This window comes from Brassica napus, chromosome A5 (genome assembly GCF_020379485.1).
Source record: "Brassica napus cultivar Da-Ae chromosome A5, Da-Ae, whole genome shotgun sequence".
Taxonomy (NCBI): domain Eukaryota; kingdom Viridiplantae; phylum Streptophyta; class Magnoliopsida; order Brassicales; family Brassicaceae; genus Brassica; species Brassica napus.
The window spans coordinates 10,700,122-10,714,882 of record NC_063438.1 but is presented as its reverse complement, the minus strand read 5'-3'; the positions used below and the strand labels follow the sequence as shown (position 1 = coordinate 10,714,882).

The 14,761-nt window shown below is 36.3% G+C and overlaps 3 protein-coding genes across 3 annotated transcripts; all 3 read right to left on the bottom strand.

Annotated features, from left to right (window-relative positions):
* Positions 1-105: 105 nt before the first annotated feature.
* On the bottom strand, positions 106-1,613 carry LOC125608569. Its single transcript, XM_048778985.1, has 3 exons — positions 738-1,613; positions 247-660; positions 106-144 (listed from the first exon to the last, which is right to left on the bottom strand). Exons 1-3 carry the CDS (start codon positions 1,611-1,613, stop codon positions 106-108), a joined length of 1,329 nt encoding a protein of 442 aa, XP_048634942.1.
* Positions 1,614-2,485: 872 nt separating this feature from the next.
* On the bottom strand, positions 2,486-8,149 carry LOC111216062. Its single transcript, XM_048781174.1, has 16 exons — positions 7,411-8,149; positions 6,920-7,321; positions 6,679-6,819; positions 6,546-6,593; positions 6,400-6,468; positions 6,237-6,311; positions 5,543-5,614; positions 5,342-5,476; positions 5,175-5,243; positions 4,995-5,081; positions 4,558-4,917; positions 4,046-4,474; positions 3,657-3,910; positions 3,488-3,569; positions 2,981-3,365; positions 2,486-2,884 (listed from the first exon to the last, which is right to left on the bottom strand). The coding sequence occupies exons 1-16, from the start codon at positions 8,116-8,118 to the stop codon at positions 2,619-2,621; spliced, it is 3,582 nt and encodes a 1,193-aa protein (XP_048637131.1). The 5' UTR covers positions 8,119-8,149; the 3' UTR covers positions 2,486-2,618.
* Positions 8,150-9,232: 1,083 nt separating this feature from the next.
* LOC125608568 lies at positions 9,233-10,045 on the bottom strand. The gene is made up of 4 exons (XM_048778984.1): positions 9,919-10,045; positions 9,731-9,842; positions 9,474-9,650; positions 9,233-9,394 (listed from the first exon to the last, which is right to left on the bottom strand). The coding sequence occupies exons 1-4, from the start codon at positions 9,975-9,977 to the stop codon at positions 9,233-9,235; spliced, it is 510 nt and encodes a 169-aa protein (XP_048634941.1). The 5' UTR covers positions 9,978-10,045.
* Between the last annotated feature and the right edge of the window lie 4,716 nt (positions 10,046-14,761).

The window sequence follows — 14,761 nt, the reverse complement described above, 5'->3', positions numbered from 1 at the left end:
CCAACAGTTTTCAAAATTATACTTGCCTCATTGTTAAGTTGTTCATCTGCTTGATCTGCATTGGCTTCACCTTGTCTGGAAGCCGTCTCATGAAATGGAGTTGTGTCAGTCTGTGCAAGTACAACAAAAATTAGGAAGGCAATCCTAAATATGTATAACATCTTCCAAAATTACTTGACAACTCAAAAAAAAAACTGAATCAAGAACTAGATAAACATTAATTTTAATTTCCGAAAAAAAAGTTACCTCATTGTTTGGAGTTTCATATGAAGTAACTCTTTGTAGTTTCTCTAGTTTTGTCACACGTTCTTTAATCTGTTTCCTGTCTTTTTCAATCAAACACAAACGATCGTTCATGATCCTTAAATTATCTCCCACCATCTCGCTGATTCTGTTGATCTTTGATTCCAAAGACTCCTCCTGATACGAAGTAGAAGCTTGACTCATCCCTCCATTCCCAAACAGTAAAGATGCTCTTCTTATTTCTTCATTAGCACCGTATAGGTCTACTGACATGTTTCGCCAATCTCTAATTTTAAACTTATAACCTCTCTTGGATAAATCGGCCATGTCATCCAGATCTTTATTAGCTTCGTCTTCCATGCAAACATCAGCTTCTGGATCATTAGAAATAGGAGGTAGGATGCATGTGACCTTAAGCTGAAACCATAAAAATAATTAGCTTTTAAATGGAGAATCATAAGGCAAAACAAGAAAAAAATAATGTAAAAACTTACATGATCTTTGATTTCAATTAGGAGAACATCTATCAGCTGTGGAGAAGCTATTTGAAGGTACTTCTCACACAAAAATATTGGGGTAGACGGTTGAACGCTCAGAATAGGAACAACTTGACTGAATGCATACTGTAGCAAAGGTACTGACTCAAGTATCCATATAAGAAATGCCATAGGGAACCCTTGCAAATCATAATTGTTTTTGTCGAGGCTTTTGTCGACAGCTCTCTGAAGTGATTTTAACAGCAAATTATAAGCTGTTCTCCCCCATGGGTATGTCATCAAGACATCCATATCCTGCGCTATTTTCACATAATCCAAAGTAAAAGTTGTGCCACCGTCGAGAAGGCTCTTCTGTAGTAGTATGCTCTCAATCAGGAGGAGCATTGCAAGGCAGAATCTCTCATCAGAAGCATCTTCTCTTGTGTTTCTGAGCTGCTTCTCCACGTCCTTTACTGTATGAGTACGCCCTTTTAGGAAGTCCCACTTAAATTTCTCGGTTCCCTCTCGTGGTTCTCTTGCTTCACCACTACATTTCAAACCAGTCACCATGTGGAATTCTCTTATAGAGAACCTCATTGGCTGAGCACCAAAATGGAACCATGCTTCGTGTCTCTTCACTGTCTTGATGCTTTTGGTGAGAACTGCGTGCACTATCTTAGCTGATAATTTCAAAGACCTCTCTCCAAGCTTGATCACCGGTCCCAAAAACGTCCCTCTTATTCTGTTGAACTCATCATTTCCTAGAATTTCCTTAACAGTTTTGATATAAGCAACTATCGAGTGTTGGTTTATCGATATCGTCTTCTCTGGCTCTGATCCAATCGGATACCTCAGCTCAGGCAGTGCTAGTCTTAATGGTAATGGATCTCCCATCTTGTTTCTATCCTGCGTAAACAAGAAATTTTTTAATTAATTTGGTTTCCTGAAACAATACAAATCCTTCCTGAAGTCTATACACATGCATATTAGGTTAAAACGAGCAAGTCTATACACAAGCAAAAACCAGGAGACCAATCTCTCAGAAAGAAAACACACATAAGGTTGAATCTGCAACATACCTTCAAGAGATAGAGCTCTAGAAATGGTTTTTCTCGGAGAATAGAGAGAGCTCGCGTAAAAGATCGAGAGAGAGAGAGTTTTCTGGAGATGGGTTTTCGTCGGAGATCGAGAGATATGGAGATGAGAGAGAGATTCGAGAGGCGGAGATGAGTGAGATTCGAGAAGTTTGAAACGGCGAGAGTGTTGAGACGGCAAGAGTTTTGTTTTTTTTCAATCGAAATGTATTGTTTTGGAAACCTATCCTATATTAATTGGTTTAAGTATGCTTATGTAATATTCTTTAACAGATGATTCTCCTCAGACCAGCGGTTAAACCAAGGCATTTTATAACTCAAAAGTCTCTCTATCCCCGGGTTCGATATGTGGTGGATTCAAAATCTATTTTAATTTTTTTTTGTGTTACAGTTTGGAGTTAAATAAAATTAAATGTAATCCATTAACAGATGATTCTTCTTGGCCTATTGGCTAAACTCCCACACTATCCAAATACGCAGACTCTCTCCCTCTGGGTTCGATCCTTTGTGGTTCTAAATTTTTGTTGTCTGTAAACATCACAATTTTAAGCTTACCATATACATGTCCAATCCTTAGTATATAATCTCATTTCATTCTTTTTTACATTTGAAACACTTAACTTTTTTTCTGGAAACCCATCCAGAAACATTATTTTAACCTTCCAAGATATATGATACCCAAATAAAATACTTGATATCCTTCCAATCTTTCTTATGTAACCAGACGCCAACAACATAACAAAATAAACAGTCATAACTAAAACCGAGTCTTAACTAAAACAAAAAATGTTTTCATGCATCATTCTCATTTCCCAAAGCTCTCATCCACAAATTGGTTGAAGATCTCACAAGACAAGGTTCTCCTTAGCTCCAATGCATTGTCATCATTAATCTTTGTCATGTCTCCTATCTTCAATGACTGGCACTCCAGAATCTTGACAAGAAATATCCCACAGTTGAAAGGATGTTTTGTCTTGGGTAAACCTTGTGCCTGCTCAATCTCAAATGGAATCATCTTCACCTTATCTACCTCATCACCAGAAGATTCCACCAGCAGATTAGAAATCAACACTGTCATATTTAAAAATCAATATCAAGATAGAATCAGTTGAATATTTCAAACCAAGAAACAGATGAATACATCAAATACAGATTGTTTATACATACCTGCCAACTTTTTCACTTGAGGAATATCAATGCTGTTGCTTTCCTTTTGAAAACAATCATATACTGTGATTCTTTTCTTCTTCAAATGAATTTCCATCCCAATCCAGACATTGCTTTTTTTTCCAAGAGTAATCCCATACACAACATCAACATCTTCTCCCCATGTCTTCTCTGGATATACCTTCCCTCTCACAGTATCTTTAAATAAATCGTTGAAAATCTTTTTACCTTTGACCTTTTCTTTCTTGTAAGCCAAATCATCAGAGAGCAAGCAATGCAAGAACTCCATAGGTAGGAAGCACGCCTTTGGAATCTTGTAGTTGTGGAACCAAGCAGCATTCTCATTTCTTCTGCAATTTAGCATTGCAAAGGCTCCATCAATGTGCTGCAAAAAAAAGGCAAACATTATCTAATTTGTTACTATATAATTCCTGAAACTAAACAAATCCTTCCTGAATTTTTTTTTAAAAAAAAAGCTCAAGGCAAGAACATATGTAAACAAATTACCTCTTTCTTAAGGTCCTTTTTTGCATTTTCCATGCTTTGAAAGAAAGATTTCCTTATCTTATTATCATTGATTGATAGGGACCTGCAGTCGATTAAAGATTCAAAGGAATTACCAAACCTCTTATACATAAATATAAGAATATATAGACAAGGACAGAAACATGCTTACGTTTCATGCATGCCGGGCTTTAATGTCATCCAATTTTGAAGCCTTGAAAGCTTATGTTCCGCAGGAGTTGAAAACGGATCAACTGCAGGTATAATCTCAGGTATTACAGTTAAAGCCGGATTTCTGTCAGACTTGAATGGAGTTTTTGTGTCTCTAGATCGTTTAGGCACCCTCTCGCTCCTTCTTAGGAAAACATTATCCATTCCTGAATTTTGTGATGAGGCAGCAGCTTTCCTTTTCTTATCAGGCTTCACCTTTAATCAAACAATAGACACCAAGCAAAATATTATCAAATTTGTTGCAATCGGAATTTCTGGAAACCATTCCTGAAACTAAAATGTATGTATATCAAACAATTCACGTGAAGTATAATTCTAGTTATGATTTACCTTATCTGCCATCTTCCAGACTCCATCTTTCCATTCTCTATGAATTCGCAAATCTGAATGTTTGAATAGAATAGTTTCCATAGAAGTATAGAGACACACCGAGTATGTGTTATCACCAAGTACCATGCTAATTTGTCCGCTGCTCCAGCCATTGTTGTAGAAGGCTTCTACCTTATCCATCATCTCAAAGGATTTTTGGTCACTAGTTGGTGTTGCAGGACGTATTTTGTCAGCCGTGATAGTATCCTGAAGTTTCTGAAGTCTATGTTGGTCTGTGAAGAGTGTCGTGTACTCAACTGTCAGCTCCTCTAGTCCTTCACACAGTTTAAGATCAACAACCTTTCCTGGATACCATATTTCGTCATCAGTAGACAAAATCTCAACCTCTGCGCCTATTTGAAAGTGAGCTAGAAGCCTGCTTACTTCAACCTATTAAAAATGAAGATTCAGTAACATCAGCGGTTTTAAATTGTTAGAATAATAATTAAAGATCAAATATACTCGATGCATACCTCGTTTGTTTCTGAAAAATCTATAGCACTTGTCTGAAGATGCTCTGTTTGCTGAGTAATAGGCGGCATCTTCGAAACATATGTGGAAACTAGCTCAGTAGTAGGTTCTGTAGTATCCTTGAGATTTTCTTCTGCTTGATTCTGCTCTGATGGTGTCTCATCGGATTGATCTCCCTCACTTGTCTGAAGGTGCTGTGTTTGCGGAGTAAGAGGCTGTGTCTTCGAAACATCTGTGGAAACTAGCTCAGTAGTAGGTTCTGTAGTATCCTTGAGATATTCTTCTGCTTGATTCTTTCTGCTTGATTGTGAATGCTCTCCTTCACTTGTAGAAAAATATTGGGTCGCAGTTTCTGTCTCACTCTATAAGACAAAAGTAAATGGTAAGAGTTAGTTGAATAGAAAAATATTACATAAACATTTTAAATATTTCTTCTTACCAAAGCATTCTTATTTTCTTCAATAACTAGTGCAATTAGTGAAGACAATGGAGAGGAAGGTCTGTAATGCACAGCATGTGTATCCTCCTGTAATAACAGTAAAATAAAAGAGGTAGTTATGAAGAAGTTTCTACAATTTAAAATTCAAGTTGTACTTATGAAAGACATTTCTATGCTTACCTTTTTATTGTTTGCTGAAATGATCTCAGTCAATGGCTGTGTAGCCTCATACGTTTCCTCTGTTACCGTCTGCAAAAAAAACAAAAAAAAGTCAGGTAGGGGATCAAAAACACGTACAAAAGCTTTCAAACATTACTTGAAATCTCCAAGATTTTTTGAACATTTACCTGCTGTTTCTGAATTGGAGTAAAAACTTGAGCCTCAATACTCTTTGGAGATATTGGAGAAGAAGGTGTCTCATTCATTTCCAGTGTTTCTTTTTGCAAAACTTGAGTCTGAGCAGCAGGTGACTCAATCACAATCTGCAAAAAATATCAGGAAAGGCCATCATGAATACATTCAATTATAATTTCTAGAGTAAATATTACCTCATCATCTGGTTTTCCTTCTCCTTGATTAGTTTTGGGTGGCGTTTCATCAGTAGAGGTTTGTGTTTCCCTCTGCCAAAAATTAGAAAGGTCTATATATGTAAATCACCCAAAACTAATTGTAAACTCCAACTGTCATTGAGCATATACCTCTTTTGTCAGATTAGGAGTAAAAACTTGAGTATCAAGGGCAGGCGTGTCATCCGATGGCTCTCTCTCAATCTGTAAAAATTATCACGAAGTCAATCCAGAGTACGTTCTAAAGCTTCCAAACATTAACTTAAAAATCCAAGATTTTTTTTGACCATGTACCTGCTGAGTCTGACTTGGAGTATAAACGGGAGTTTCAATACTCTTTGGAGCTATTGGAGAAGAAGGTGTCTCATTCATTTCTACTGTTTCTTTCTGCAAAACTTGACTCTGACTAGCAGGTGACTCACTTGTTAATTTCTCTCTCACAATCTGCAAAAAAATATCAGGAATGGCCATCATGAATACATTCAACTATAATTTCTAGAATAAATATTACCTCATCATCTGGTTTTCCATCTTGATTAGGATTGGATGGCCTCTCATCGGTAGACGTTTCTGTTTCTTTCTGTCAAAAATCAGAAAAGCCTTTATATGTAAAAAAAAATCACCCAAAACTAATTTGTAAACTCCAACTGTGAAAACAATATCATTGAGCATATACCTCTTTTGTCAGATTAGGAGAGAATACTTGAGTATCAAGGGCAGGAGTTTCATCATCTGATTCATTCATTGTGTCCTGCAAAAATCAAGAATGCATTCTAGAATATGTACAAAAGCTTCCAAATATTACTTCAAAACTCAACAATATTTTATTGGTTACATACCTCATTTGTCAAATTAGGCTGTTGAGACATTGGAGATAAAGGCGTCTCACTCGATGATTGCGTGTAATCCTGCAAAAATCAGGAAGGCATTCAGGATTTTGTACAAGAATTTCCAAATATTTTCTTAAAAATTTTTGAGCATATACCTCATTTTGTTGAGACTTTGGAGATGCAGCTGATTCAATCATTGTCTCCTGCAAAAATCAGGAATGCATTCAAGAAGTACAAAAGCTTTCCAAATATTACTTCAAAACTCAACAATATTTATTGGTTACATACCTCATGTGTCAAATTAGGCTGTTGAGACATTGGAGATAAAGGTGTCTCACTCGATGGTTGCGTGTGAGACATTGGAGATAAAGGTGTCCCACTGGATGGTTGCGTGTGAGACATTGGAGATAAAGGTGTCCCACTGGATCGCTGTTTGTCAAATATTAGGAAGGCATTCAAGAATATGTACAAGATCTTCCAAAAAATACTTGAAAATGCAAATGTAAAAGAAGATGTTTTGAGAATTTACCTTTTGTGTCACGTTAGTGGGAAAAACATTGCTGTTTCCTTCCAACTCTGACACACGAGCTCTAAGATGTATGTTTTCTTCTTCCAGTAATGACATTCGATCCTTCATGCTCTTCAGATTCTCCTCCATTACCGTGATGATCCTGTTCACTTTTTCATTTACTGAATCCTCATCAATCGGAGTAGAAGCTTGGCCAGTCTCCTTATTTGCCATCATTTGAATAAGAGCATCCAATGTGTCAAATGTGTCTACACACCTATTTTCCCAGTCATCGGCTGTAATCTTGTACCCTTTCTTTGTTACATCTTTCACTGTTTCCAACTCGTCACTATATTTGTCTTCAATGGAGATATCATCTTCTGGATCATGAGGAATAGAAGGTAGTATGCAATGGACCTTCAGCTGAGAATATTTCAAAAAAAGACCAATGAGAAACATATTAAAAAGAAGAAGCCAAATAAACTGAGAAACATATACTTGGAAAAGCTTACCTTTGTATCAGCTTCAACCTGTAAAACCCTATCAAGTGATGGATTCTCTATCTCAGTGTATTTTTCACACAAGTAAGTCGGCCCAGGAACCTCAACTGTTGGTACACACTTACTGAACTTATTCCTTAGCAAAGGAATCGACTCTAGTATCCAAAGAAGGAATACTAGAGGATAACCTTGCAACTCAAATTTGGATTTATTCTCCAAATGATTCGCGACAGCGTTTTGAATTGACTTCAGGAGCACAATGTAAGCCTCTTTTCCCCATGGATATGTCATATCCTGTGCATTTTTCGCATATTCCAAAGGAAAACTCCCTCCTTTGCTCTTCCGCAATAATATGCTCTCTACCAGGATGAGCATTGCGAGGCATACTCTCTCCTCAGAAGCATCTTCTCTTGTGTTTCTGAGCTGGTCCACCACGTCACTTAACTTATGACTACGCCCCTTTAGCAATTCCCAATTAAATCTCTCGGTTTCCCTTCGTGGTCCTTCTAATGCACCACTACATTTCAAGCCTGTCATCATATGAAATTCTCTTATAGAGAACCTCATTGGCTGCGCACCGAAATGGAACCAGGCTTCATTCTCCTTGACAGAAACGATGCTTCTAGTGAGAATGGCGTAGACTATCTTTGCTGATAACTTCAATCCTCTCTCACTGAGCTTCATTACAGGTCCCAGAAATGATCCTCGGACTCTTATCATCTCATCTGGTTTTAGGATGCTTTTGACAATAGAGATATACTCTGAACCAGAGTATTGGTTGATTGCTGACTTTTCCTTTGGCTGTGAACCAATAGGATACTTCAGCTCTGGCAGTGCTAGTTTTAGAGGTACTGAATCTCCCATCTTGTTTCTATCCTGCGTAAACAAGAAAAAAAAATCAATTTTCTGGAAGGGTTTCCTGAAACAATACAAATACAAAACAACACAAAAGTCTTCATTTGCTTCGCTTGTTAATAAGAACGAGTAACAAACAAATCAAAATCAAAACGCAAGCTTCCCAAATTTTAATTCAAAAACCCTAATTTTAAAAAGTTACCGATTTTGAGAGTAGAGAGTGTGACGCTGATGATTATCGAGCCGGAGAAGATGATTAGCGAGCCGGAGAAGACGATTAGCGAGCCGGAGAAGATGATTAGCGAGCCGGAGAAGATGATTCCCGAGCCGGAGACTTCGATTCCCGAGTCGGAGAAGATGATTCCCGAGCCGGAGACGACGATTCCCGAGTCGGAGAAGATGATTCCCGAGCCGGAGACGACGATTCCCGAGTCGGAGACGACAGTGCCGGTGAGGGTTTGAAGATTCCCGAGAGGAGACGACACGATTCGCGATCGAATGAAATGAAATGTTTTTTTTTTTATTCTTATAACAAAGGGTACTAAGGTAAATTACATCTTTAATGAAACCTATTTTTGTGATTTCTGATCCTGAGTGCTAGTTTGGGGAGGAAAACTTCAAAAGGTGCTATTATTGACAATTGCCCTAATTTAATCTCTTCTAGCAAATTATTACTAAACCGTGGGCAATTATTTTGATAAAACTGTTTCGAAACTTGCCAATTATCATGTGTAATTCTGTGGAACACCGAAAGAGAAAAGACAAGACAATATGTTTTTATTCTAAATAAAATAATGAATAACACCGAAAGCCAATAAAACAGTTTCAACATAAGTAATTTTTAAAAAATTAAAAAAAAATCCCAAGCTAAAATATTAAAAGGCAAATCCAAGAGATAACAATGCTGAAATACGACAAAGCCATATTGTCTGGAAATAAAAACAGAGTTGACAACGTTCCAAAGCGCACTGGGCGATTTTCACTCGCCCTTGATTTTCTTTGGACCCTGTTTCTTCTTGACAGAGAGTTGATCCTCAAAATCATTGTCTTCCTCTCCTTTGCTTTTTCTTTTAGACACATGAGTTGCTGAAGAACCACCAGAACCATCGGAAATCTCGTCGGAGCCGTGCAACTTCAAAACCTGAAAAATAAAGAGAATTGCAGAAAATATTGGCTTAGGTGTATCTGTCAAACTTAACCAATCATATCCAGTGTATTACCGGTTTGTGAGGCAAAGCTGCAAATTCCTCAATCATTTCACGATCATCATTAGCACAACAAACAAGATACTGAGAGCTCTTTCCTCTGATGTTATCAGAATCAACTGAAATTTCAAAAAGCATTCTCTTGCCAAAGAGGTCGCTAACTGCTTCTGGTAAGAAGTCGGGATCTTCATCCTACCATAAATAAAAAAGTACAGTTAAACAAAAGAGTGTTATTAGGCAAATTAATGGCAGCTGTTAATTTCTTAAACTACCTCATCGTAGAGTTCCGCAGCTGCACGACGCACAATCATCTGAGCGTTGGTATCAAACAAAAGAAAGTTTGCCTCACCGGAATCGTCTTTAACATTGGCAATTAATTTAAACCTGAAACCAAGAAGACTATACTGTCAATCTTATATACATTAATATATTCATTGGGTACTAATGAAGACTATAATACCTGGATATGACGTTGATGTGTTCTTTATCGCAGGTATTGCAGTAGAACAAAGGACGCATATCGTCATCAACATTGGTTGTAGGAAATACCTTTTTGTTGCAGTATTTACAACTTAGTGCCCATGGTAACAAAAGTCCCAACCTATTCATAAATGAAAAATAAAACTAAATAAACCTAAATATGATAACAAAGGGAATTAAATCACAAAACATGAGAGAAAGAAAATGGACGGCACAACATGTTTATATACCAGAGTACTATCGATGATCTCTCTTATGGTTAGCCTCTCATTAAGAACAAAAAACTTGGCACGAACTGATGTAGCAGTACCAACAGACCATTGGGTGCTATCTTTGTTTGTAAGAGCAAGGGAATCATTAGGGAGACTGCACAATCAAGTAATACATCCAATCAAAACGTTGTAGTAGGTTGTGTACAAAGAAAAAATATAGGATTAGGTAACAAAAACTGCCAAACTGGAGGAGTACCTTGCTTTGAACTGGTTAATCAAATCCCGTGTTGGGTTGAGCAAAATATGGATTGAATTATACCCGCTAGATATGGAGTAAGCACCTACAATATTAAGATTTTATTAACATGTTGTGCAATTAAACATTTTAGAAAGTAAGTCTGTTTTATATACATTTCCACTCCTTTACAGAACAGATCCTGATAACACAAATAATCATTGTGGACATGTTACTCATACTGTAATCGTATACTTGTTTAGCATAACGACCCCAAAGAGTACACATCATCTTCACATTACTGTAAAATATAAAGTTAAGTGAGAAAACAGAATATAGATGTTTAGCTAGCAAATAAAAGAAAAAGATAAAGAACTTAAGCTTACCTCTGGTCACGTAACTCAATCAAGAGCTTCATGTTATCTTTTCCTTTTATCATTTTTTTTTCAAGAGACCTAAAGTTAACTATTTGGCCAATAACGTCTACATAACCAAAAAATATAAGAATCAGGATCAATGCTAAACAAAACCGAAAGAATATTTAACTTAAAACCATTTTAACCACAAAAAATATATAAATAGAGTATTAATGCTTAGAGTATTAATACAAATCAAAGCTACATGATAAATGGCATAGAAACTGACTCACAAACCACACAGTTGTTATCAAGCTTTCCACCAAGAAGATCATTGTAGTCCGCAAAATACATTTCGGGAACTTCACTTGGAAACTCATCAGCTTTTGTTGGAAAGAAGCCAATTTTGTATGGATGTGTGGTTGTAAGGTAGTCACCAAAAGCATCGTACACTTTGAACAACTGGACGACAATCGCATCTCCCTCATGTAGCTTGTTTCATACTTTTTGATGAGCTGTTCACCAACTGAAACATGAATTCTTGTCCCCTGATTGTCCATATAAATGTTATGAGTTAGAAAAAATAAATGATAAGAGTTCGGTGAAAGCAGAATAAGTAGATCTGAAACAGTATTTTTCCCAAGAAAAACTTGAGTTTATTGTATATAGTAAAAATAAAATAAAAGACGAATCTGAGATGTAAGAAAATGCAGTAATATCTTCACTTACTTCTTTATCAACAAAAACCATTTCAATGGTGTTTTCTGATTCCTTGTTATAGTTTCTCCACAAGAGAATAATCCTAACTTCAATTCACGACGTATCTTTACGCGGTTTTAGTTCTCTAATATAAGAAACAGTATTTTTTGGGGCTTGAACCAATGCCATTCTTTTCAAAAATTGTTAGCAAAAGAGAAGAATGTTTGTATTTTAAGACCTTGGGGGTCGCCTATATATAAGGATTTAATTTTGATAACAATCGAGCAATGAAATATTTTTCATAATAAAAATGAATCGCTAAAGAAAGATATTAAATTTGTATTGTCATAAAGTGATTTGCAGACGATATGATTTTAAAACAAACAAGCTAATTAGAAATTGCATTTAAACAATGTAATAAATATGATATCAAGTTGCGCAAGTTTACTTTTTGAATAATAAGGAAAGTTATTAATACATGAATTAAGTAATAATCTTCCGCAAGTAATTTATAATAAGGTAAGTATTATCCCCCTACCTATTTTTGTCAAAACCGAAAATTAATATTCAATTATATGTGGGCTTACCTAAATCGATAATAGTTTTGGGCTTGTCTAAATAGGCTATACACATATTTGCATATAGAAGTAGGCTATAGATGTTTATAGATGGTTAATCAACTTGCACAAGTAATCCTAATCACTTAAGATTGTTTCTGGTACAAAAGACTTACGGGATGACTGCAGCGTCAATGACTTCAGGATAAGTGAGCAGCACTGGATTTCCTCAACTCGCGCTGTTATTTTCACTGGACTTTTGCTTACTCCTTGGCATCAAGAGAACACCTTTATGATTAGCATGGATATAAAACATTTCTTCAGTAAACATGAGGAGATAAACACAAGTGTTGAAATGAAATCAGTCATATAAACAGAAATGAGTTAAACAGAAATGATCCGACCAAAGGCATACAAGGCACCTGGTCGGTTTAGAAATAAAAATTTAGTGAAGAAACAACCGGAAAACGAGTTAAACGGAAATGATCCCACCAAAGTTATCCACAAATATCAGCAGAACAGATTTCAACTTCTACTAAAGTTTAGTTCCCAGGTTTGAGCTCATGGCTTTGCCATTTATAGAAGGTATATAAACTATAAATAGCAATCCAGGAAGAAAGAAAGAGGAGGAAGTACCTTGAAGTTTCTCATCTGTTTCATGAGTGTTGTTGTTCTGTGTCGTCGCGGGGCTTGGACTAAAGAAGGTAAAGCTTAGCATAGATGGGAGTGTTGATTCAGGTTGTTCCCCATCAAAATAAAACCCACCAAAACCAGAAGTTGGCGGTACATTGTTGTTATCCGCAGGTAAGAAAGAGGAGAATGATGATCTACAATCGTTATCAATCGATTCCTCTCACAGCCCCATGCTAAAGCTATAGTCTTGCTCCGAGAAACATACTCTGAGGAGAAAGAACATCCACCACTCTCCAACCCTTCACATCCAACCCCATCTTGATCATATTGTACTTGTCCTGGCTCAGATAACTGCTCCATCCATGATGAGCTGCAAGACAAATCATTATTTCAAAATCTTTGACTTAGAAGCAACAAAGACAGAGAGCTAAGAAACCGAGAAGAGATTCATATCTACACTCCCGAGTGGTGAAATGAAATCAGTCATATAAACAGAAATGAGTTAAAACGGAAATGTCTAATCCCCAAATCCAATTAAACCCAAAAACCCTAATCCCCAAATCCAATTAAACGATCTGAAGTCAAAACCATGCGATCTCACAAACATACCCCTATTAAACGATAAGGTTTGACTTCAACATGGATAACGCGAACTCACAGCGACTTTTTGTCTACCTCCACATCGTCATTGCAAATCAAAACAGCGCGAGTGTCTACAGAAGGGCGAGGGAAGGACCTGGCGTTGAGGCTGCTCGATGATTGCTGAATCAAAGATATCGAAGCTGTACGAATCGAGAGAGTTTGGTCTTGCAAATCTCCGCGGCTTTAGGTGTCGCAGAGAAAAGAGAATCGATAAGAAAGTTCGGTGATGTTATTAAAAATAAAAATAAAAAAATAAAAATAATTGACCAATAAAATTATAAGGATTTTCTTGAGAGTGCATGTATGATTGCCATGTCATCAGAAGTGACTTCTCGTTTAATATAAGGAGGATTAGGTACTTTGTTAAATTGGGTAAACAAATAATAATATAAGTAAACGATTTTAAATCATTAAATTATTACAGAAGAAAATAAACATAAACTACAATAAATCTAAATATACTTATGTCGGTAGAAGAAGCTATGATAATAATGGCGGTGGTGGAAGAAATGCCAACAGTGGTGGCGGAAGGAAGTGACAGTGCTCAGTTGCAAATATGGTGAATGTAAACAGCGTCAGTGGTGATGTGTAAATGGTTCTCCATGTTCTCTCCAGAAGTCAGATCTGAAACATGCAGATGAAAGGAAAAATAAGTCAAAGATAGAAATGGCGAAGACAAGAAAATGAATGCGCGCAGTTACAAAAAAAAAGGAAAATGAATGCGTTGGGAAGAAAAGAAGGCAAAGACCCCAGAAAGTTATGCAAAACGCTTTTGTCATACATGAACAACTCGTATAAGTTCTATTTCTACCCAGAACTTGTGAAGTAGTTTAACCCATACATAAACTATCAAATTTCGATTTAAACATACCTGACTTTTTTTGATAAGAATGTGAATTTTCATTAACCATGTAATGACACAAAGGAGATACAATGTGTTTTGATTAAATCAAATCCTATTGCATCTAATTAGCTAATCAAGCAGTGGTGTCTCAGAGAGCCCCAAAAAAAGCTAAAAAAGACTCTAATTCTGTGAGCTTTCTCTTTTTTTTTTTAATTAAAAGAAATGAAATCAAATCCTATGCATCTAATTACCTGAACTTTCTCTTTTTTTTTAAATCAACTTTGACCCTAATTCTGGGAGTCAAATGGTAAGTGTTTAAGTTTCTAATACGACGTGGTTTTTGGTGAAATGTTATTTACTCTGCTTCTTTCTTTACACTTCGCTAAACTGAGATCAATTGGGAGTAAATTGATCATGTCTTCACAAGATGAAACATAGTTTAGAAAAAAATTATTTTACCATCATCAAGTACGAATCCAAAGAAACAACAAAAGTATCCAACACATCCTAAGAACCGAACAAACAAAACCTGCACCAATAGATCCTAAAAACTTAAAGCAAAAAAAAAAAACAGACCACCCCCAAAGCTTTTAAACTCCATCAAAGCTTATACCTGACAGTAGAGAAAACTATAAACACCAATCA